Here is a 25,760-nt window from a genome sequence, read left to right on the forward strand (position 1 = left end):
TTTACTCCATCATTTCGCCCAGGTTATTTGAGAGAGACTTTTCTCGGCTGGATGGAGGGCAGTGGAGGACACCTGTACACATCACGTTTTTATTGATGGTACGTTGCCCACATTCTATTCTCTGCAGGCTCAGTACTCGTCCAAAGTCCTTTCTTGGTTTGAATATGTACAATTGCAATCTCTTACATCTTCTATGGGTCTAAACCGCCTATGCCACTTCACACTCTCACCTTTTGAAAAATTATTTTTACAGGAGTCTCCGTCTAAGCATGTGATTTCGGTTATGTACACCTACATAATTAGAGAGGGATGTGGGGGAAAATAGGCTATCAGTTGGCATGGGAATGGGAACTTGGGGAACCTTTATCTCAGGCAGAGTGGAAGAAAGGATTTCTATTTACTCTTAGGGTACTGTCACACTTAGCGATGTACCAGCGATCCCGACCAGCGATATGACGCTGTCAGGATCGCTGGTACATCGCTAAGTGGTCGCTAGTGAGCTGCCACACAGGCAGATCTCACTAGCGACATCGCTGGGGACGGGGGTCGCTACTTACCTGTCACACCAGGGGATCCTGCGTCCTCCCGCCCACGTCCACACGTCGCTCGTCGTCACAGCAGGAAGCGCCGCAGGAAGCAGACGACGAGAAGCAGTCCAGCCTGTTCTCGCGCGATCAGCGATAACCAGCGGGGGGAGCGGTCGTAGGTAAGTATCAGACACAGCGATATCGCTAGCAATATCGCTATAACGTCACTAGTTATAGCGATCTTGCTAGCGATATCTCTTAGTGTGACAGGCCCTTTAAGCTATCAATCGCTTGCCCTGTCCAGGAAAAAAACTATAAAATTATTACAAGATGGTATCATTATCCCTCAAAATTGCATGCTATTTTTCCATGTGTTCCTGACACATGATGGCGATGTGGAAGAGATAGAAATAATATGATACACATATGTTGGGATTGCAGTAGAATTAAGCCAATCTGGGAAAAGTTTTGGCTTTTCTTTGGTTACGGGTAGAAGTTTGGAGTTCAGTCCTAAGATTGCTCTTCTTTCCATTTTTCCCTCTTCAATTGGTTCCCCAAAGAAAGATAGTCTCCAGTATTATTTAACTGCAGCGCGATCAGTGATTCCAAGACATTGGAAAACAATCCATACTCCTCGGAATGGTTTGCCGAGATGGTTAATATTTGTATGATGGAGGAAATCACAGCCAAAAACTCTGGATGCGGTAAAGGATTTAGGAGATTGTGGAGCGACTGGATCTGGTTTCAGGACTCAGTGGATTTTTATAAACTATTCCTATAGATGGGTCGTTCTCACACGAAGTATTTCTGGGTTGGTGCTGTGTGCTTAGCTCTAGATTGTCGCCTCATTTCCCTTATCTTTCCCTCCCTTTTTCCATATCCCTACTTCCTGTTGACCCCCCCTCACTCTTTCATCCCTCTTCTCCATTCTAATCCCCTCCCCTTCATTTTTTTTCCTTTCTTTTCTTTCCCTCTTTCTCTTTCTAACCTCTTCTGTTGGAATTTTCAGAATGATTTTTCATTTGCTAATATGAAAATTTAGATAGATTTTTTGCAGCTGCAATGTTGTACAACCTGTTTATATTTCCTCAAGAATATTGTTATCTTTACAAGATTTGTTAAGTCTTGCGTGACGTATTTTATTATAATATACTAGCTATGAACCCGTTCTATGCCTGGGTGGCGGGCATTTTTATTGGTATATGGACTCCCATCCTGGTATGTGCTGCCCCCCCCATCCTGGTGTGCATGGCACCCCTCATCCCTATCCTGGTATGCATGGCCCCCTCACTCCCCAATCCTGGTATGCATGGTCCCCTCACCGCCCTTATCCTGGTATGCATGGTCCCCTCACCCCCCCAATCCTGGTATGCATGGTCCCCTCACCCCCCTATCCTGGTATGCATGGTCCACTCACCCCCCTATCCTGGTATGCATGGTCCTCTCACCCCCCCTATCCTGGTATGCATGCTCCCCCCGCCCCCCAATCCTGGTATACATAGTCCCCTCACCCCTTTTCATGGTATGCATGGTCCCCTCACCCCCTTTCAGGGTATGCATGGTCCCCTCACTCCCCTTTGGTGGTATGTAGGGTCCCCTCACCCTCCTTTCTTGGTATGCATGGTCCCCTCACCCTCCTTTATTGGTATGCGTGGTCACCTCACTCCCCTTTCGTGGTATGCATGGTCCCCTCACTCCCCTTTCGTGGTATGCGTGGTCCCCTCAACCCCCTTTCCTGCTATGCATGGTCCCCTCACCCCCCTTTCGTGGTATGCATGATCCCCTCACCACCCTTTCATGGTATGCATGATCCGCTCACCCCCGTTTCGTGGTGTGCATGGTCCCCTCACCCCCCTTTCGTGGTATGCGTGGTCCACTCATTCTCCTTTCGTGGTAGGCGTGGTCCCCTCACCCCCTTTCCTGGTATGCATGGTCCCCTCATCCCCCTTTCCTGGTATGCATGGTCCCCTTCACCCCTATTAAACTGCACACAGACAAAAAAAAAACAATGTATACTCATCCTTCTTCCCTGTGCTCCAGCGCTGCCTGTCACGTTCTGCTGGAGGCCGGGGGAGGAGTCTGGCGCCGAAGTACGCACATGCCCATAGTGCTGTCCGGCGCCATATTGCTGAAGACACACTGCAAATGTGTCTTCAGTAAAATGGTGCCGGATCGCGCTATGCGCAATTCCGGCCGCACTACTGCCCCTGTCTCCGGCCGAAGAGAAGCGCCGCGGCAACGCTCCTCCCGGTCTGGTAAGTATGGCGCCGGACATAGCGGTATGCAGTGTGTATGCGTACCGCCATCTCCAACACCATACACTCTCCTCACCGCTGGCTGCCTCATTCTGACTGGAGCCAGACTGCGCAGGCGCGTCGCGCTTGCGCAGTCTATAAAGGCATCGGACAGAGTGACGCTTAGCCGGTTATATTATAGATTTGGTCAAATGTTATGTTTTTTTAATTTTCAATATTGATTAATAAAAACAAATTGAACATAAAAGACTGATCATATGAACACCAAAGTGGTTTTCCAACAGAAATAGCACAATGGCACAAAAATGGCTAACAAAATGATCAATGGATTGGTCCTATTAATTTGCATGGGAAAATGGTTTGCTGCTCATATGTTCAGGCTTTTGAATGTCTCTTAAACACTTGAGGCTTTCAAAGATGCCAAACATTTAAAAGAAGTAATGTGTACATTCTTTAGGTGTTTTCAGCTATGAAGATGGTCAATACTTTTACCAGTGCTTTTGCGTGAAAAAAAATGGTAGCGATTTCTTCATCATTTAATGGATTTAAAAGCAGCAGGAAATGACTAAAAAATGCTAAAAAAAAAGCAGACGTAAAAATACTTGGCAAATGGCCAAAAATGCTAAAGAAAAAGCAGCTTCAGGGTATGTGCACACAGTGCGAATTCTCCCTCGGATTTTTCCGCACAAAAACCGCAGCTCCTGGCAGAAAACGCAGGTGCGTTTTTGCCGCAGATTTGATGTGGTTTTTCAGTGCGGTTTTGCCTGTGGATTAGTATGTGTTTTTGTAAGCTAAATAAACATATGTTATTTAACAAAAAAAAAAGATTTGTGATGTCATTTCTGTCCAACCTCCTCATTTACATTGTTAGCGTGGGTGGTCAGGAGCGGGAGCTCCGAGAGTGGACCCTCTGGACCGTGGCACCGAGGGACCCCGGGCGAGCTGCCAGGTGGAACCGACCCCTATACAGGGACCGTTAGGAGCAGGCCCAGGGGTTCGAGTACCACGGTAGCCGGTACCGAGAGGGGCGGCTCAGGATGGACCGGAGTAAGACTGAGACTGGAGTAGGACGGCAGGAGCACTGAAGACAGGACTGGAGTAGGACGGCAGGAACACTGAAGGCGGGACTGGAGTAGGACGGCAGGAACACAAGGCAGGACTGGAGTAGGACGGCAGGAACAGTGAAGGCAGGACTGGAGTAGGACGGCAGGAACACAAGGCAGGACTGGAGTAGGACGGCAGGAACAGTGAAGGCAGGACTGGAGTAGGACGGCAGGAACAGTGAAGGCAGGACTGGAGTAGGACGGCAGGAACACAAGGCAGGACTGGAGTAGGACGACAGGAACACGGGTAGCAGGACTGAGAAGCTGCTGTGAGGAGCAGCCGAGGCAGGAACTGCAGGAGCAGAGTGTGCACGATGGAGCGAGGCCAGAGTGTCAGGAAACACAACGATCAGGCGCCTCCCTCAGGGGGAAGCGGCCTGATATGGCCCCGTCTGGTCAGCCATTGGTCCAAATGTGCTTCCGGGTCAGGGCACAGCCGGAGCATAAGAAGCAGGAAGGAGGCGTGGCCGCGGCCTATGGCGCATGCGCATAGCATGCAGGGAAGGCATCGGTCGCGGGTCTGTCTCAGGTGACCGCCGCGGCCGTCGGGTGGAGAGAGGCTGCGGCGTGGGAGCGGAGGCCGGGTGAGTATGGCGGAGCGGTGTAACAGTACCCCCTCCCCTAAGCCGCCCCCCCGGAGATTAACAAGAAACCTCTTGAGGATACGGGGAGCATTAATATTCTCCCGAGGCTCCCAGGATCTCTCCTCAGGACCAAAGCCCTTCCAATCAACGAGAAAGAAAGTCCTACCTCTAACCCTTTTCACAGCGAGGATGTCCTGCACTTCAAAAACGTTGTCGGCACCCACCAGCTGAGGACCAAGATCAAGCGAGGAATGGAAACGATTCAGCACCACAGGCTTCAGGAGAGAGACGTGAAAGGTGTTCGGGATCCGGAGCGAAGCAGGCAACCTCAATTTGTAGGCAACTTCGTTAATACGTCCCAGAATTTCAAACGGACCGATGTAGCGTGGACCCAACTTGTAGGAGGGCAGTTTTAGTCGGACGAATTTGGAGGAGAGCCAGACCTTGTCGCCAACACGATACGGAGGAGAATCCAACCTCTTTTTGTCTGCATAGTTCTTCATCTGATCAGCGGATCTCTTGAGTGATGTGTTGGTCTCAGCCCAAATCTTAGAAAATTCCGAGGACAAGGCATTGGCCGCGGGTACCTCAGAGGCAGGGGTTATCGGAAGAGGAACACCAGGATGTCTGCCAAAAACAATGAAAAACGGAGACTTGGCCGAAGACTCACCAGCATGGTTGTTATAAGCGAACTCTGCCCAGGGGAGTAAGCTGACCCAATCGTTCTGGTGGGCGTTAGAGAAGTGGCGTAAGTATCCCGTAAGCGTCTGGTTGGTACGCTCTACTTGTCCGTTGGACTGTGGATGGTAGGCCGAGGAGAAGTCGAGGGAAACGTTCATAAGCTTACAAAGCGAACGCCAGAACTTGGAGGTAAACTGAACCCCTCGGTCAGACACAATGCGTCGAGGTAGTCCATGAAGCCTGAAGACTTGATGAATGAAGATCTCGGCCAGCTCCGGCGCTGAGGGAAGACCGGGCAGAGGGATGAAGTGAGCCATCTTGGAAAAACGATCCACCACCACCAGAATGACTGAGCAGCCCGCAGAGCAGGGTAGGTCGGTGATGAAATCCATGGCGATGTTCTCCCAAGGAACCGTAGGGACAGGCAACGGAAGCAACAAGCCAGACGGAGATCTCCGTGGTACCTTGTTCTTTGCACAGGATGGACAAGAAGCCACAAAATCGAGTACATCTTGGCGAAGTGAGGGCCACCAGTAGTGACGTTTGATAAGATCAAGGGTCTTCTTAGTTCCGGCATGGCCGGCCAGTTTGGAGGAGTGCCCCCATAGAAGAACCTTTTGCTTGAGATTCTCTGGCACAAGCGTCTTGCCAGGCGGAGGAGTAAGCCAGTTCACTGGAGCCACGGTGATGATCCTAGTGGGATCAATGATATGTGACGGTTCCTCCGTGGATTCGTGTGGTTGGAAGACCCTGGACAGGGCGTCGGCTTTGGAATTCTTGTTGCCGGGACGGAATCGGAGCTCGAAATCAAATCGGGCAAAAAATAAAGACCATCTGGCCTGGCGAGGGTTTAGTCTCTGGGCAGACTGGAGATAGGCCAGATTCTTGTGGTCCGAGAAGATGACAAAAGGATGGACAGCTCCTTCCAGGAGGTGGCGCCATTCCTCCAAGGCCAACTTGATGGCCAAAAGTTCCCGGTCACCGATCGAGTAGTTACACTCGGATGGAGAAAAGGCCTTCGAGAAGAAGCCACAAGGGTGCAGGCGACCGGAGGCGGTTCTCTGGGACAGCACCGCCCCGGCACCAGTCGAGGAAGCGTCCACCTCGAGTACAAAAGGTCGATCGCTCTCAGGGCGATGCAGGACCGGAGCCGTGGAGAAAGCCCGTTTTAGGGACAGAAAGGCCTCCTCTGCCTCAGGAGACCAATCCTTGGAAGTAGACCCTTTACGGGTGAGCACAGAAATGGGTCTTGTGATCGCGGAGAAGTGGGAGACAAATTGCCGGTAATAGTTGGCGAACCCGAGGAATCGTTGTATCGCCTTTAATCCGACGGGGCGAGGCCATTTGAGGATGGCAGACAACTTCTCGGGATCCATCCTTAGACCAGCGTCGGAGATAATGTATCCCAGAAATGGCAGAGAGGTCTTTGCATACAGACGGTTCTCCCGAAGACGCTGAAGCACCAGGCGGACACTCTTTCTGTGGGACGAGAGGTCCGGCGAGAAGACGAGGATGTCGTCTAAGTACACGACCACACAGGAGTACAAGAGATCCCGGAAGATCTCGTTGACGAACTCTTGAAAGACTGCAGGAGCATTGCAAAGACCGAAGGGCATGACCAGGTACTCGTAATGGCCATCTCGAGTGTTGAAAGCGGTCTTCCACTCGTCACCTGCACGGATACGGACCAGATTGTAGGCTCCTCTGAGGTCCAGCTTGGTAAAGACCCGAGCCACTCTGAGACGGTCAAACAGTTCCGGAATGAGTGGAAGAGGGTACCTGTTCTTGATGGTAATCTCGTTCAAGCCCCTATAGTCAATGCATGGCCGTAGAGTCCCGTCCTTCTTTTTGACGAAGAAGAACCCGGCTCCCGCGGGTGAAGAGGATTTCCGTATAAAGCCTTTGGTGAGGTTCTCTCGGATGTACTCGGACATGGCGGTGGTCTCCACGGGAGACAGAGGGTAGATTCTGCCCCTTGGGGGGGTTGAACCAGAAACAAGTTCAATTGGGCAGTCAAACGGCCGGTGTGGAGGGAGGACCTCTGCTTCCTTCTTATCAAAAACATCGGCGTAGGAGCTGTAAGCTGGAGGAAGACCCGGGAGGTCTGGAGGTGACCGTGGAGCGGTCGCCAGGCGGACAGGAGTCAGACAGCGAGCTTGGCACGGGTGCCCCCAGCGGAGTATCTCCCCAGAAGACCAATCGAGAACAGGCTGATGAGTCCTTAACCATGGAAGACCGAGTAGAATGGCGTGAGAGAGCTTAGGTAAAACGTAAAAGGCTATCTTCTCTCGATGTAAGGCTCCGATTTGCAATTCCACCTCTTCAGTGACCAAGGTGACGGTCACCTGTAGCGGTTTGCCATCCACGGTGGCAATCTGAATTGTGTTAGATAGAGTGACTACAGGAATTTGGTATTTGTCTACCTCTTCCGGCCGAATGAAGTTACCCGCTGAGCCCGAATCCACGTAGGCCACCTCGGAACCACGCCTCCCTCCTGAAACCAAAAGCACAGAAATCGTAAGGGGTTGAGAGGAATCATCATCATCACCTAGGAAGGCCTCTCTTACCTGACCTAGGTGGAGTCGTTTCCCTGTCTCTTAGGACAGGTGCGGATATAGTGTGACGAATGACCGCAATAGAGGCACAGACCTTGTGCCCGTCTCTCTCTCTGACGTAACTCGGCCAACCTGAGATGATCTATCTGCATGGGCTCACCCGAAGAGAGGGAAGAAGATCCGACTGAACGTGAGCTGGCCGACTGAGTGAAAGGAGGAACTGACCTGGAGGAGCGCCTGTCTCTCACTGACTCCCGAGCGCGCTCCAGGAAGCGCAGGTCAATGCGGGTAGCCAGCGAGATAAGGTCCTCTAAGGTGGACGGGGTATCTCGACCAGCGAGTTCATCCTTTATTTTACTAGAAAGACCGCGCCAGAATGCCCCCACCAAAGCTGCGTTATTCCAGCCGAGCTCAGAGGAAATAGTGCGAAAGCGAATAGCGTACTGTCCGACCGTGAGAGAGCCCTGGTGTAAGTTAAAGAGTGACTCAGTGAGAGAGGCTAACCGGCCCGGCTCATCGAAAACCTTACGAAACGTATCCAGGAAAACCGGGAGACTCGAAACGACCGGGTCGTCACGTTCCCAGAGCGGGTTTACCCAAGAAAGGGCCTCTCCCTCCAGATGGGACATGATGAAGGCCACTTTGGCCCGGTCCGAGGGATATTGCTGCGGCAGCCATTCAAAGTGGAGACTACACTGATTTAAGAACCCCCTACAGAGCTTGGGATCCCCGGTGAAACGAGGCGGCTTGGCGAGGCGGGGCGTCGGATGAGCAGCAGACGCAGGGGGAGGAGTCGGCACTGCAGCGGCAGCCTGGAGGGCCGACAAGCGACTATCAAAGGAGGCCATGTAGGACAAAATGTGGGTTTGAGTATCTTGCTGCTGACCCAGCTCCTGTTGGAGACTGGCCAGCTGAGTGGCATTTCCAGGATCGGCCACCTGTAAGGCCGACAAACGGGTGTCCATCGACTTCATGATTGACATAATGCGCCCCTGATTCTCCCGTAGGAATAGCAACTCTTTCTGGGTAGCAGCCGTAGTACCGGCGGAGTCCATGGCCTGATCGTACTGTTAGCGTGGGTGGTCAGGAGCGGGAGCTCCGAGAGTGGACCCTCTGGACCGTGGCACCGAGGGACCCCGGGCGAGCTGCCAGGTGGAACCGACCCCTATACAGGGACCGTTAGGAGCAGGCCCAGGGGTTCGAGTACCACGGTAGCCGGTACCGAGAGGGGCGGCTCAGGATGGACAGGAGTAAGACTGAGACTGGAGTAGGACGGCAGGAGCACTGAAGACAGGACTGGAGTAGGACGGCAGGAACACTGAAGGCGGGACTGGAGTAGGACGGCAGGAACACAAGGCAGGACTGGAGTAGGACGGCAGGAACAGTGAAGGCAGGACTGGAGTAGGACGGCAGGAACACAAGGCAGGACTGGAGTAGGACGGCAGGAACAGTGAAGGCAGGACTGGAGTAGGACGGCAGGAACAGTGAAGGCAGGACTGGAGTAGGACAGCAGGAACACAAGGCAGGACTGGAGTAGGACGACAGGAACACGGGTAGCAGGACTGAGAAGCTGCTGTGAGGAGCAGCCGAGGCAGGAACTGCAGGAGCAGAGTGTGCACGATGGAGCGAGGCCAGAGTGTCAGGAAACACAACGATCAGGCGCCTCCCTCAGGGGGAAGCGGCCTGATATGGCCCCGTCTGGTCAGCCATTGGTCCAAATGTGCTTCCGGGTCAGGGCACAGCCGGAGCATAAGAAGCAGGAAGGAGGCGCGGCCGCGGCCTATGGCGCATGCGCATAGCATGCAGGGAAGGCATCGGTCGCGGGTCTGTCTCAGGTGACCGCCGCGGCCGTCGTGTGGAGAGAGGCTGCGGCGTGGGAGCGGAGGCCGGGTGAGTATGGCGGAGCGGTGTAACATACATTTGTCCAACCCACACTCCATTACACACAGATAGACAGATGAGATAGATAGATAGATAGATATGGGATAGATGGATAGATAAATATGGGATACATAGACAGATATAGATAGATAGATCTATCTATCTATCCCATATCTATCTATCTATAGATATTTCCATAGATTTTTCCATAGATATATCTATGGTCATATAGATAGATACATCTAAAAAAAAAAATGGCGTGGGCTTCCGCGCAATTTTCTGCACCAGAGGGGGAAAGCCGACGACCAATATTTGTAGCCTGGGAAGGGGATAATACCCATGGCACCTTCCCAGGCTATGAATCTCAGCCTTGTGCTGTCTGCATAGCCTTTACTGGCTATTAAAATAGGGGGACCCCCCAAAAAAATGACATGGAGTCCCCCTATATTTTATAGCCAGAAAGGCTACGCAGACAGCTGCGGGCTGATATTCATAGCCTAGGAAAGGGCCATGGATATTGCCCCCCCGGCTACAAATGCCAGCTAGTAGGCGCCCCAGAAATGACGCATCTCTAAGATGCGCCAATTCTGGCACTTAGCCCCTCTCTTCCCACTCCTGTGTAGCGGTGGGATATGGGGTAATAAGGGTTTAATGTCACCTTGCTATTGTAAGGTGACATTAAGCCCGGTTAATAATGGAGAGGCATCAATAAGACACCTATCCATTATTAATCTTTTGAAAGGGTTAAAAAAAACCACACACATAAGAATAAAGTCTTTTAATGAAATAAAACACAACATGGTTTTCATCTTTTTATTTAACTTCCAGATGCAAGCGACGCCCTCAGTCTCCTAGAAAAAAAAGAAATAAACCAACCGTATACTCCCTGTCCGACGCAGTCCAATTAATAACGAGTGTCCCATGACGATCTCCGCTATAGAACAGTGATATCAGCAGATGTGACCGCTCTATAGGGCCTCCTAGTGATGAACTTACAGGAGACAATGTCTCCTGCAGTCCATCACTGAGGTTACCTGAGTTCAGAGTCTCTCTTTACAGCACTGCTGCATGAGAATTAGGGTTAGGGTTATGAGACCTCTTTCCTGGCGGAGGGATACTTAGCGAAGGATTACCTGTGCCTGTCATTTCATTGCTGGAGCCCCTGGAGAGCGGTCGCATCAGCTGATGCGGCTGCTCTCCACGGGAGATCGTCGTGGGACCCTCGTTATTAATTGGACTATGGCAGAAAGGTGAGTATAGGTTGGTTTATTATTTTATTTTTATTAAAGGTGATCGATGGCTTCGGGGAATCAGGTGTGTGCGGTGAGTACGTGTCACGATCCATTTCTTGGATCTGTGTCAAATTTGGATTTCCTCACATTTAAACCTTTTTTCCTTTTGGGCCATCGGGGGTTAACATGAGTTTTTGCCCCCGGTGGCCGCTGGTGTTACTACAACTGTAGTTGGTCTGCTGATGGGTTTCCCCCCAGTGGCTGCTGGTGTTACTGCATGGTGAGTAATTATCTATGCAGGTGGTGACTACTCCCCCTCCTTCCTATAAAAGGTCATCAGGTGCTGTAGATCACTGTTGGTTATACACTTGCTCTTGGTAGACCAACCAAGCTGGAGTTCATGAGCTGACAGAGTTCTGTGGGGCTTCAGTTGTTTGCTGTTGTCAAGTGACTATCTCTGCTGTCCAGGAGTATTGCAGCAGAGTAAGCTAAGTTTTGTTTTGTTTTACCCTGTCTGTTATATCTTTTTTTTGGGTTTTGTGCAGTACACTTTTTCCCTGTCTCACCTCCTGGGGAGGGGGTTTGGGCCTTTTAGCTTAGGGCTAAACAGGAGACAGGGACAGGTTGGGGACTTGGGCCTCACTACCTTTACGTGTACCCCGAAGTAAAGGAAAGACAGGGCACCCCCTTAGCCTGAGGGGCAGTTCAGGGGCCCTGGTTCCACATCATCTGTTTCCCCCTTACTGCCCCGTGACAGTACATACTCTATGTTATGTGTTGTATGTTGTATGTTCTGTATGTTCTATATTGTATGTTCTGTATGTTCTATGATCTGTATGTTATATGTTCTGTATGTTCTATGTTCTGTGTTGTATGTTCTGTATGTTATATGTTCTGTGTTGTATGTTCTGTATTTTATATGTTCTGTGTTGTATGTTCTGTATATGTTGTATGTTATGTATGTTATATGTTGTATGTTCTATATGTTTTTGTTTTGTTTTACATTCAGCTCATTAGCCGGATGATGGGACTACTACTGTCCCATCATTGGCTAATGTGTCACTCACTGTCAGGGTAGCAGGCATAGCCCGATGGGACTTGTAGTCCCATCAGATGGTGCCTGCATACACACACACACACAGTCCGATGACCCCCCGCAAAGGCCCGGTAACTCTCCGCACAGGCCCCGACAGCCCCAGTAACCCCCCACACAAGCCCTGCCAGACCCCCCCCGACAGCCCGATGACCCCCACACAGGCCCGGTAACCCCCTGCCAGACCCCCCGACAGCGCGATGAGCCCTGCACAGCCCCGGTAACCCCCGCACAGACCCACGGACTGCCCGATGAGCCCCGCAGACCCCCGCACACACACATAGCCTGCACACACATACACGCCCAGTCACTGCCCACACTCTTTCCCCCTCCCGATCTGCAGCGTTTCATCCACAGCAAAACTACAGATCTTTTTGAGACCTGCGGTTTTGCTGCGGATCAATGCAAGTCAACGGGTGCAGAAACACTGCAGATCCGCACGAAGAATTGACATGCTGAGGAAATGAACCCGCGCGAATTATTCCGTAGCATGTGCCCAGCGTTTTTCTTTTCTCATTGATTACAATGGTACTATACAACGCAAGAGATTCTGCTGCGGACCCGCAGGGCCAAATCTGCTGCGTGTCCACAGTAGAATCCGCAACATGTGCACGTACCCTCAGGGTTACAAAACTTGAAAGAGTAGGAGAGATTCCTAAGGTATCTTCTGCTTGAAAAAATAGACGTTTTGACCAACAAAAAAGTTACAGTATGATCATACCCTTTAGGTATGCCCTTAGGTATTTTAAGCAAATGGTCCTCATCAAAGTCTGCAACGAAAGCTTCTTCAAAAACTCTTGAAAAATTCTTCCTGTTCACATCTATATGAAATCCACATTGTTGTTGTTCATATTTTTTTTTACTTTTTTTTTTTATGAAAAGCTTTTTAAAAAATGTGTGGGGGAAAAAAAAGAACCGTCTTCAAACCAAGCACCAGTCAATCAAAAGGCTGCAAAACAAAGCTTCAGGGATAAAGTCCTCCAAAATGCTATAACATCTCTTCAAAGCAGCTTGAGGAAACTAAAAACGCCCCAAAATAGGAGAGATTACTGATGCTGTTTCTGAATGAAAAACTCATGTTTTTTAACCCAAAAACTCACTTTAAGACTGGAATAACAAGGACAGTTTTTAAAGCCAAAATCATGAGTTGATTCAATTGTTATGGACAATAAAAAGGAAGAATTTATATTTATCAGAAATTGAAAGTCTCAAAAACCAAGTTATAAAAACGGCTCTTCTGCCCTTCAATATTAAAACTCTACAAGTGAAAATCACTTCTAAACAAGGGAAGTAATGAATTTAATAATGAGTAAATAAAAAGATAACGCTCACCGTCAGCACCCTGAGGAATGAATTTGGTAGCAAAATTGAGCCTTCCGCGACAGTACAAGAAATCTGGCGAAAGAGGGGTCTGAGGAAGATATAAGTTATAGTTATATTGTCAGGTTGACGATCCATTACACAAATAAGTGCTATCATCACCAAAGTATATACAAATGCTATGATTTTTGTGTAACCTGTACATTGTAAACACATTGTGAGACCTACTGACAGGTAGCACAAAAAGGGTTAATCTTCCCCTCATAGACTTGATCATGTCACCCAGCTCTGCTCAGTATGCAGAAGCTTCTGGAACAAATGCCCCTAGGCAGTCAGCCAATGACTGCAGCAGAAAGAGTCACATGGGAGTGGGAGGAGCTAAATCCTGTGAGGTAGTTAAGAATTGAGGCAGCAGTTGAAGGTCAGACATTTTGTGAGAGGAGCGAGAAGAGGAAGCTATTTTGTAGGACGAGGAGTTTCCTCCCCCTGGCTGCTGGGTGTAGAAGGGACTAATAAAATAAGAGGAGCAGACAGCATCCATATTAGGAAAACTCCCACTGCGCCTCTAGGAGGAAAGACTACCTCAGAGCAGAAGCAGAGCTGGGCAGTTCCATGCTGAGAAGGAATATTTTCAAAATTTTCAATAGTCGGTACTTCATTACACATGGCATAAGGTGGCAACACTGTTTCTTTCAAATTCCATATATTTCCAAGATGGCAGAGGGTTGCATGTGAACCCTACTGTTCTTACTGGAATCATACAGTAACAGGCTATATTGGTAAGCGGCTTACTATTAACTAGCAACATGCAGAACTTAAGTTCAGTAAATATAAAAGTAGTACTGTTAGGAAACCAAAATACTATAATATCTTTGGTTCTGTAAGATTATTGTTTACCAGAAATTTTGCACACATCCATTGTAGACATTTTCTCAGTAACGTAAGTTACCAAAAAGAGAAAAAGTTTTTGTAGGATTGAGAACTAAGCATAAATTAAGTTGTAACTTTCAGAGTTCTTATATTGCATAATGTATTAACTATTCACCAAGGGCCCCATTACACGCTTCAATGCGCGGTTTTGCCTGTCATTCTTTTCTGCGGATTCCGCTGCAGTTTGCCATCTCCTCCACTGTGGAGATGATGAACCGCAGGGCAAAACCGCAGGCTAATCCGCAGGTAAACTGCAGGTCTTTTGACCTGTGGATTTACCTGCGGATTGTACAAAATCCGCACGGAAAAATCAGCGGATGAATCCGCACAGTGAGCACATAGCCTAAAAGTTTCACAGTCTCTGTATGAAGTAAACTTATTGTAATATAAGTTACCATCAGCTTTGTAATGTAAGTTATTCAGCTTTTTAATGTAAGTTACCTGCCTTTCAATTTTTGGACAACACTTACAGTAAGCTTTTTGAAATAATTAAATACTATCATAATTTTGATGTTCATTTTACTTTATATTATAAGGTCATTCTTTGTATTTTTAGAGTCATAATGCCATTAACGCTAATTAAATTAAAACCAGAATTAAATTAAAACCAGAATTGAACCAGAAGGGAACTGAAGGTAACTGGACACAGTCACTGTAAACAATGTTTCTGTTTGTTTTCACTTTCACCCCAATAATCCTTCACTTTCTGCTAATTCCCCTAATCCCTACTCCTAGTAAGGAACTGTTCATCTCTTCTTCAATCCTCCCCATCCACCTCACCTCCGCCTCAAAACTGTCCCTTAACATACAATCCTCTGTTTCCAAACACAGACAGCCCCCTCATGCCCTCTCCTGCTCCCACCTGGTAACACTTTCTCTGCTCCTTCTCACTGCTGGTGATATCTCTCCAAATCCTGGTCCTCCTCACCACATTCCCACAGTCATTTCTACCTCCCATCCACGCTCTATCACAACCTTCCGTAACCTCTCCAACCTTATACCCATTCACCCAGCCCCCGCTTCCCCAGTCCCACTAACAGGAGCTCTGTGGAACGCTCGCTCTGTCTGCAACAAGCTTTCCTACATCCATGATCTTTTTGTTACTACCAAACTCTCCTTCCTCGCCATCACCGAAACCTGGCTCACCCCTTCTGACACAGCCTCTCCTGCTGCACTTTCGTATGGCGGCTTCCACCTTTCTCACACCCCCCGCCCCAGCAGCAAACATGGTGGAGGAGTTGGTTTTCTCCTGTCAGATACCTGCTCCTTCACCCCAATCCCACTGCCACCCTCTGTTACCCTCCCTTCCTTTGAGGTGCACTCTGTGCGCATCTACTCCCCCTCCAACCTCCAACTGGCTGTCATCTACCGCCCCCCAGGGCCAGCCACCACCTTCTTTGACCACTTCACCACCTGGTTACTTCATTTCCTTTCCGCGGACATCCCTACTATCATCATGGGCGACTTCAACATCCCCATTGACACTTCCCTCTCAGCTGCCACTAAACTTCTATCTCTCACTTCCTCCTTCGGCCTCACTCAATGGTCTTCTACAGCCACCCACAAAGATGGCCACACACTGGACCTCATCTTCACCCGCCTCTGCTCCCTATCTAACCTCTCTAACTCACCTCTTCCTCTCTCTGACCACAACCTGCTCACATTCTCCTCCCTCTTCACTCCATGTCTACAATCCCCACCCCACAAACTTTCACACCCTCGCAGGAATCTTAAACACCTTGACCTACACTCATTCTCCGAATCCCTCCTCCCTCTTACAGATATAAGTTCCTTACACAATGCGGATGACGCTGCCGCTCTATATAACACCACAATAGCTGTAGCTTTGGAATCCGCTGCCCCACTTACACATACCAAAACTCGCAAAATCAACAGACAGCCCTGGCACACCAGCCTGACCAAAGAGCTGAGGCGAGCTTCCAGGGCTGCTGAGTGCAGATGGAAAAGATCCCACTCCAACGAGCATTTCATCGCATTCAAACAGTCCCTCACTACTTTCAAGACCACACTCGCCACAGCTAAACAAACCTACTTCTCATCTCTCATATCCTCCCTGTCTCACAACCCTAAACAGTTATTCAACACCTTCAATTCTCTCCTCCGCCCCCCAGCACCTCCTCCCTCCCCACTCATCTCAGCTGAAGACTTTGCCTCATTTTTCAAGCAGAAAATTGATAACATCAGGGACAGTTTTGGTCAACAACCCCCAGAGCCCTTCCTCCCGACTTCCCAGCCCTCCACCTTCAAAACCAACTTCTCCACCATTACAGAAGATCGACTCTCCACTCTACTCTCAAGATCACATCTCACCACCTGTGCACTCGACCCGATCCCATCCCACTTCATCCCAAACCTCACCACAGTCTTCATCCCAACCCTAACCCATCTCTTCAACCTATCACTAACAACTGGTGTTTTCCCCTCAAGCTTTAAACATGCCTCCATCACACCTATCCTCAAAAAGCCCTCTCTTGACCCATCCTCTGTATCTAGCTATCGCCCTATATCACTTCTCCCATACGCCTCCAAGCTACTGGAACAACACGTCTACCTTGAACTGTCCTCCCATCTCTCTTCTTGCTCCCTCTTCGACCGCTTACAATCTGGCTTCCGGTCACACCACTCCACTGAAACTGCCCTTACTAAGGTCACCAATGACCTCTTAACTGCCAAGAGCAAGCGACACTACTCTGTCCTCCTCCTCCTGGACCTGTCGGCTGCCTTTGACACAGTGGACCATTCCCTATTATTACAGACCCTCTCATCCCTCGGCATCACAGACTTGGCCCTCTCCTGGATCTCATCATACCTAACAGACCGGACATTCAGCGTCTCCCACTCACACACCACCTCCTCACCTCGCCCCCTATCTGTCGGAGTCCCACAAGGTTCAGTCCTAGGGCCCCTGCTGTTCTCTATTTACACCTTTGGCCTGGGACAGCTCATAGAATCTCATGGCTTTCAGTATCATCTTTATGCTGATGACACACAGATCTACATCTCTGGACCAGATATCACCTCCCTACTAACCAGAATCCCTCAATGTCTGTCCACTATTTCATCCTTCTTCTCCACTAGATATCTGAAACTCAACATGGACAAAACAGAATTCATCATCTTTCCCCCATCTCACGTGACCCCCCCTACGAACCTATCAATTACAGTAAATGACTGCCCACTCTCCCCAGTCCCACAAGCTCGCTGCCTCGGAGTAATCCTTGATGCTGATCTCTCCTTCAAACCACATATTCAAACCCTTTCCACTTCCTGCCGACTTCAACTCAAAAATATTTCACGCATCCGTTCATTCCTCACCCAAGAATCTGCAAAAACCCTAGTCCATGCCCTCATCATCTCTCGCCTTGACTACTGCAACCTCATGCTCTGCGGCCTCCCCTCAAACACTCTCGCACCCCTCCAATCTATTCTAAACTCTGCTGCCCGACTAATCCACCTGTCCCCCCGCTATTCCCCAGCTTCTCCCCTCTGTCAATCCCTTCACTGGCTCCCAATTGCCCAGAGACTCCATTACAAAACCCTAACCATGACATACAAAGCCATCCACAACTTGTCTCCTCCATACATCTGTGACCTCGTCTCCCGGTACTTTCCTGCACGCAACCTCCGATCCTCACAAGATCTCCTTCTCTACTCCCCTCTTATCTCCTCTTCCCACAATCGCATACAAGATTTCTCTCGCGCATCACCCCTACTCTGGAACTCTCTACCACAACATATCAGACTCTCACCTACCATCGAAACCTTCAAAAAGAGCCTGAAGACCCACCTCTTCCGACAAGCCTATAACCTGCAGTAACCACCGATCGACCAAACCGCTGCACGACCAGCTCTACCCTCGCCTACTGTATTATCACCCATCCCTTGAAGATTGTGAGCCCTCGCGGGCAGGGTCCTCTCTCCTCCTGTACCAGTTATGACTTGTATTGTTTAAGATTATTGTACTTGTTTTTATGTATACCCCCCTCACATGTAAAGCGCCATGGAATAAATGGCGCTATAACAATAAATAATAATAATAATAATAATAATAACGCTAGCTGAAAAGATGAAGAGATGACAGAATACAATGCAGGATGTGCTGTAAATATTTTCATAAGAATTTGGGAAAGATATGAGATGTTCTAATAATAAATTTTATTTCTAATAATAATAATAAGTTATTTCTATAGCGCCGACATATTCCGCAGCACTTTACATTTCAGAGGGGACATGTACAGACGATAGATATTACAGCATAACAATAATCACATAGATCATTATAGATACCAAGAGGAATAAGGGCCCTGCTCGCAAGCTTACAGTCTATGACTCAAGGACACCATTCTCTCCTAGTTCTCCTCCTATCTCTCTGACCGCTCCTTTACTGTATCTTTTGCTGGTTCCTCCTCCTCTCATCTTCCCCTTACTGTTGGGGTTCCTCAAGGATCAGTCCTAGGCCCCCTCCTCTTCTCTCTGTACACTGCCCCTATTGGTCAAACAATCAGTAGATTGTTCTGTTCCTGATGTAAGGATATGGGCTTTTAGTTGAGATGAATCTGTGCTGCACTTTATGTATATGCTCAGTAGTAAGGCAGGGCTGTGGAGTCGTAGTTGAGATGAATCTGTGCTGCACTTTATGTACATGCTCAGTAGTGACCAGTGCTCTGGAGTCATAGATGAGATGAATCTGTGCTGCACTTTATGTACATGCTCTGTAGGAGGCAGTGCTGTGCAGTCGTAGCTGAGATGAATCTGTGCTGCACTTTATGTACATGCTCAGTAGTGACCAGTGCTGTGGAGTCATAGATGAGATGAATCTGTGCTGCACTTTATGATCATGCTCAGTAGTGAGGCAGTGCTGTGGAGTCATAGATGAGATGAATCTGTGCTGCACTTTATGTACATGCTCAGTATTGAGGCAGCGCTCTGGGGTAGGAGGTGAGATGAATCTGTGCTGCACTTTATGTACATGCTCAGTAGTGAGGCAGGGCTGTGGGGTAGGAGATGAGATGAATCTGTGCTGCACTTTATGTACATGCTCTGTGGTGACCAGTGCTGTGGAGTCATAGATGAGATGAATCTGTGCTGCACTTTATGTACATGCTCAGTATTGAGGCAGCGCTGTGGGGTAGGAGGTGAGATGAATCTGTGCTGCACTTTATGTACATGCTCAGTAGTGAGGCAGGGCTGTGGGGTAGGAGGTGAGATGAATCTGTGCTGCACTTTTTGTACATGCTCAGTAGTGACCAGTGCTGTGGAGTCATAGATGAGATGAATCTGTGCTGCACTTTATGTACATGCTCAGTATTGAGGCAGCGCTGTGGGGTAGGAGGTGAGATGAATCTGTGCTGCACTTTATGTACATGCTCAGTAGTGAGGCAGGGCTGTGGGGTAGGAGGTGAGATGAATCTGTGCTGCACTTTATGTACATGCTCAGTAGTGACCAGTGCTGTGGAGTCATAGTTAAGATGAATCTGTGCTGCACTTTATGTATATGCTCAATAGTGAGGCAGTGCTGTGGAGTCATAGATGAGATGAATCTGTGCTGCACTTTATGTACATGCTCAGTATTGAGGCAGCGCTGTGGGGTAGGAGTTGAGATGAATCTGTGCTGCACTTTATATACATGCTCAGTAGTGACCAGTTCTGTGGGGTTGTAGATGAGATGAATCTGTGCTGCACTTTATGTACATGCTCTGTAGGAGGCAGTGCTGTGGAGTCGTAGCTGAGATGAATCTGTGCTGCACTTTATGTACATGCTCAGTAGTGACCAGTGCTGTGGAGTCATAGATGAGATGAATCTGTGCTGCACTTTATGTACATGCTCAGTATTGAGGCAGCGCTGTGGGGTAGGAGGTGAGATGAATCTGTGCTGCACTTTATGTACATGCTCAGTAGTGAGGCAGGGCTGTGGGGTAGGAGGTGAGATGAATCTGTGCTGCACTTTTTGTACATGCTCAGTAGTGACCAGTGCTGTGGAGTCGTAGTTGAGATGAATCTGTGCTGCACTTTATGTATATGCTCAGTAGTGAGGCAGTGCTGTGGAGTCATAGATGAGATGAATCTGTGCTGCACTTTATGTACATGCTCAGTATTGAGGCAGAGCTGTGGGGTAGGAGGTGAGATGAATCTGTGCTGCACTTTATGTACATGCTCAGTAGTGAGGCAGGGCTGTGGAGTCGGAGTTGAGATGAATCTGTGCTGCACTTTATATACATGCTCAGTAGTGACCAGTTCTGTGGGGTTGTAGATGAGATGAATCTGTGCTGCACTTTATGTACATGCTCTGTAGGAGGCAGTGCTGTGGAGTCGTAGCTGAGATGAATCTGTGCTGCACTTTATGTACATGCTCAGTAGTGACCAGTGCTGTGGAGTCATAGATGAGATGAATCTGTGCTGCACTTTATGTACATGCTCAGTAGTGAGGCAGGGCTGTGGGGTAGGAGGTGAGATGAATCTGTGCTGCACTTTATGTACATGCTCAGTAGTGACCAGTGCTGTGGAGTCGTAGTTGAGATGAATCTGTGCTGCACTTTATGTATATGCTCAGTAGTGAGGCAGTGCTGTGGAGTCATAGATGAGATGAATCTGTGCTGCACTTTATGTACATGCTCAGTATTGAGGCAGAGCTGTGGGGTAGGAGGTGAGATGAATCTGTGCTGCACTTTATGTACATGCTCAGTAGTGAGGCAGTGCTGTGGAGTCGTAGCTGAGATGAATCTGTGCTGCACTTTATGTACATGCTCAGTAGTGTTATTTAGAAAATTAGGAAGGGGAAAGGGAAATTTGTGCTCACCAAAATAGTCCTGTAAGCCGGTCGTGCCTAGGGATCAAATGGCTGACCACCATGTGTTGCAAACATGAAGAGAGAAGGAAGATCCGGCACTGGAGACTTGATAAAATCCACGATAAGTTTTATTCACATAATTTCATGATAAAACCATAAAGGGGAAAACAGACCCCCCACGCCTGACGCGTTTCGAACCTTACACCAGGTTCTTCCTCAGAGACATGTCATGTCTCTGAGGAAGAACCTGGTGTAAGGTTCGAAACGCGTCAGGCGTGGGGGGTCTGTTTTCCCCTTTATGGTTTTATCATGAAATTATGTGAATAAAACTTATCGTGGATTTTATCAAGTCTCCAGTGCCGGATCTTCCTTCTCTCTTCATACATGCTCAGTAGTGACCAGTGCTGTGGAGTCATAGATGAGATGAATCTGTGCTGCACTTTATGTACATGCTCAGTATTGAGGCAGCGCTGTGGGGTAGGAGGTGAGATGAATCTGTGCTGCACTTTATGTACATGCTCAGTAGTGAGGCAGGGCTGTGGAGTCGGAGTTGAGATGAATCTGTGCTGCACTTTATATACATGCTCAGTAGTGACCAGTTCTGTGGGGTTGTAGATGAGATGAATCTGTGCTGCACTTTATGTACATGCTCTGTAGGAGGCAGTGCTGTGGAGTCGTAGCTGAGATGAATCTGTGCTGCACTTTATGTACATGCTCAGTAGTGACCAGTGCTGTGGAGTCATAGATGAGATGTATCTGTGCTGCACTTTATGTACATGCTCAGTATTGAGGCAGCGCTGTGGGGTAGGAGGTGAGATGAATCTGTGCTGCACTTTATGTACATGCTCAGTAGTGAGGCAGGGCTGTGGGGTAGGAGGTGAGATGAATCTGTGCTGCACTTTTTGTACATGCTCAGTAGTGACCAGTGCTGTGGAGTCGTAGTCGAGATGAATCTGTGCTGCACTTTATGTATATGCTCAGTAGTGAGGCAGTGCTGTGGAGTCATAGATGAGATGAATCTGTGCTGCACTTTATGTACATGCTCAGTATTGAGGCAGAGCTGTGGGGTAGGAGGTGAGATGAATCTGTGCTGCACTTTATATACATGCTCAGTAGTGACCAGTTCTGTGGGGTTGTAGATGAGATGAATCTGTGCTGCACTTTATGTACATACTCTGTAGGAGGCAGTGCTGTGGAGTCGTAGCTGAGATGAATCTGTGCTGCACTTTATGTACATGCTCAGTAGTGACCAGTGCTGTGGAGTCATAGATGAGATGAATCTGTGCTTCACTTTATGTACATGCTCAGTATTGAGGCAGCGCTGTGGGGTAGGAGGTGAGATGAATCTGTGCTGCACTTTATGTACATGCTCAGTATTGAGGCAGAGCTGTGGGGTAGGAGGTGAGATGAATCTGTGCTGCACTTTATGTACATGCTCTGTAGGAGGCAGTGCTGTGGAGTCGTAGCTGAGATGAATCTGTGCTGCACTTTATGTACATGCTCAGTAGTGACCAGTGCTGTGGAGTCATAGATGAGATGAATCTGTGCTTCACTTTATGTACATGCTCAGTATTGAGGCAGCGCTGTGGGGTAGGAGGTGAGATGAATCTGTGCTGTACTTTATGTACATGCTCAGTAGTGAGGCAGGCCTGTGGGGTAGGAGGTGAGATGAATCTGTGCTGCACTTTATGTACATGCTCAGTAGTGACCAGTGCTGTGGAGTCGTAGTTGAGATGAATCTGTGCTGCACTTTATGTATATGCTCAGTAGTGAGGCAGTGCTGTGGAGTCATAGATGAGATGAATCTGTGCTGCACTTTATGTACATGCTCAGTATTGAGGCAGAGCTGTGGGGTAGGAGGTGAGATGAATCTGTGCTGCACTTTATGTACATGCTCAGTAGTGAGGCAGGGCTGTGGAGTCGGAGTTGAGATGAATCTGTGCTGCACTTTATGTACATGCTCAGTAGTGACCAGTTCTGTGGGGTTCTAGATGAGATGAATCTGTGCTGCACTTTATGTACATGCTCTGTAGGAGGCAGTGCTGTGGAGTCGTAGCTGAGATGAATCTGTGCTGCACTTTATATACATGCTCAGTAGTGACCAGTTCTGTGGGGTTGTAGATGAGATGAATCTGTGCTGCACTTTATGTACATGCTCTGTAGGAGGCAGTGCTGTGGAGTCGTAGCTGAGATGAATCTGTGCTGCACTTTATGTACATGCTCAGTAGTGACCAGTGCTGTGGAGTCATAGATGAGATGAATCTGTGCTTCACTTTATGTACATGCTCAGTATTGAGGCAGCGCTGTGGGGTAGGAGGTGAGATGAATCTGTGCTGCACTTTATGTACATGCTCAGTAGTGAGGCAGGGCTGTGGGGTAGGAGGTGAGATGAATCTGTGCTGCACTTTAGGTACATGCTCAGTAGTGACCAGTGCTGTGGAGTTGTAGTTGAGATGAATCTGTGCTGCACTTTATGTACATGCTCAGTATTGAGGCAGCGCTGTGGGGTAGGAGGTGAGATAAATCTGTGCTGCACTTTATGTACATGCTCAGTAGTGAGGCAGGGCTGTGGAGTCGGAGTTGAGATGAATCTGTGCTGCACTTTATGTACATGCTCAGTAGTGACCAGTTCTGTGGGGTTGTAGATGAGATGAATCTGTGCTGCACTTTATGTACATGCTCTGTAGGAGGCAGTGCTGTGGAGTCGTAGCTGAGATGAATCTGTGCTGGACTTTATGTACATGCTCAGTAGTGACCAGTGATCAGACTGTGTCTGAATTCATTGGACTGGACCACACATGTAGGCCTAGATTAAAATTTAGTCTACATTATGTAATTTATCAACGGTCATATTTTGTAATCAAAATTTCCACTCTGCAAAAATGTTGACAAATGACGTATGAATATTGATTGATTACATTTTTATACTAAATTTTAGTCTACATATGTAGTTCACACCAATGAATTCACATGCAGCCTATGTTTTGTGTAAAGTCAGTTTGCTTTCTCAAATATGAACACTGACAAAGTTGAACACATTCTTTGTTTTGTAACGTAAGTTACTATATTGTGTTGTATTGTAAGTTACATACATTTCTTGTAATAAAAACTGTTGCATTTAACTTGAGAGGCTAAAATAAATTTGCTAAAGTTGCTTGGACTATGGTGTTTTAATACAATAAAAATAGTGCTTCTCCCCTGTTTACCAGAACAGAAAATTTGGCAGTCTCATGATATGGACAATTGCCTTTCCTTTTTGTGTAACGTAAGTTACCAAGTAATAACACTGTATTTTGTATTTAATTTTCATTGTTGAAAAATCAAACTGTGTTGAAATCTATTGAGAATAGTATAATGTACAATATACATTCACTTATTTTTGTGCCTGCCTTCAAAGAACAGTCTGTAGCCATTATTAACTCAGTTTTTGGCTTGTGAATGTAACGTAAGTTACCATGGAATGGCCCAGCTCAGCTTTAATTAATATTCTGATTTGATGAAACAAGTGTCCCACAGTGATCTGCCTGTCCGCAGGCACAAGTCAATCTCCAACTGTGAGTATAAGCCTGAACACTACAGTGTGTCCGTAAAGTCATGGTGCACTTTTGACCAGTCACAGGAAAGTATACAAGTATACCATGATCCCCGGATCTGACGCCCTTAGACTTTTACGTGTATGTGAAGCAACATGTGTACATTGAATGTATCAATGACATTAATCACTTAAAACAGAGAATCACAGACGTTATTCACTCTGTTGCACCAGACTTCCTTACTCGTGTGTGGCAAGAACTTCACTATCATTTGGATGCATGTAGGACAAATGGAGCCCACATCAAACTGCACTGAATAGGTAGGAAGCTGGGAGAGTTTTTCTTTTATTGGAGCAGATTTCACATTTCTATAGTTTTTTGTTGCTTTCCAGTGACTGGTCAAAAGTGCACCATGACTTTACGGACACACTGTATGTCCCTTCTGTTTGTATACAATTACTTGCCCCATTATCATTAGTAAAGAAACTGTTCTGTTTAAGTTCATATGGCTTCTTCATGACTGGTGCTTAGGTGCACAAACTCCTATCACCACCCTCATCCTCAAAGATGACACAAAGACCAACACTGATATTACCGCTATGTGGTCATCACAGTGGTAGACAAGAAGTCCTGCAGACCATATATGAGATTACAGTACAGCTATAGATAGTGACTTACTGCTGACGTTCTTTCCGATGGAGTCTTTCACCTTTTCCATCTTGTTCAGACATATCTGCAGAGATTAAAACGAAGCATCTGACTTCTCACATTTTCTGCACAGACCCCATCTCTTCCCAACCTGCACGAACGGCTCATCCAGCTGATACCCCAATGCTGAGCCGCTGCTCTCTATTAATGCACCTGCTGTGTGGTACAAAAACACTGCTCTTACTACCCTGCATAGTAATGTCACCACTGTGACCCGTAAATATTAAAATGTCTCCTTTGTGCCCACACAGTAGCCTCCATATTTTTAATGGTCCCCACAGTAGCCTCCACTTTGTATAATGCCCTCCATACTTTATAAGGGCCCCCACATTAGCCAGCAAACTGTACAATGGCTCTCGCATTAGCTTCCCCACTGTATAATGGCTCACAAAGTAGTCCCTACAGTTTAGCTCCCCCTGTATAAAGGCCCCCACAGTGTATGATGGCCTTCACAGTAGCTCACACACTGTATATAGGCCCGCACACTGTATGATGGTCTCCACAGTAGACTACAAACTTTAGAATGGTCCCTGCATTAGCTCCCCCCTGT

At 48.0% G+C, this 25,760-nt stretch overlaps 1 protein-coding gene across 2 annotated transcripts in view; it reads right to left on the bottom strand.

Moving 5' to 3' along the window:
• SYTL1 (synaptotagmin like 1) overlaps positions 1-25,760 on the bottom strand; it is a 308,605-nt gene that overhangs the window by 13,018 nt on the left and 269,827 nt on the right. For both annotated transcript variants that reach the window (XM_073563993.1, XM_073563991.1), the window contains exon 12: positions 13,244-13,322. In XM_073563993.1, the coding sequence (XP_073420094.1) occupies positions 13,244-13,322 (79 nt within the window). The remainder of the gene's footprint in view (positions 1-13,243; positions 13,323-25,760) is intronic.

The sequence above is a fragment of the Dendrobates tinctorius genome, unplaced genomic scaffold (genome assembly GCF_039654945.1).
Source record: "Dendrobates tinctorius isolate UK_male_01 unplaced genomic scaffold, ASM3965494v1 ptg000015l, whole genome shotgun sequence".
In the NCBI taxonomy this organism is placed as follows: domain Eukaryota; kingdom Metazoa; phylum Chordata; class Amphibia; order Anura; family Dendrobatidae; genus Dendrobates; species Dendrobates tinctorius.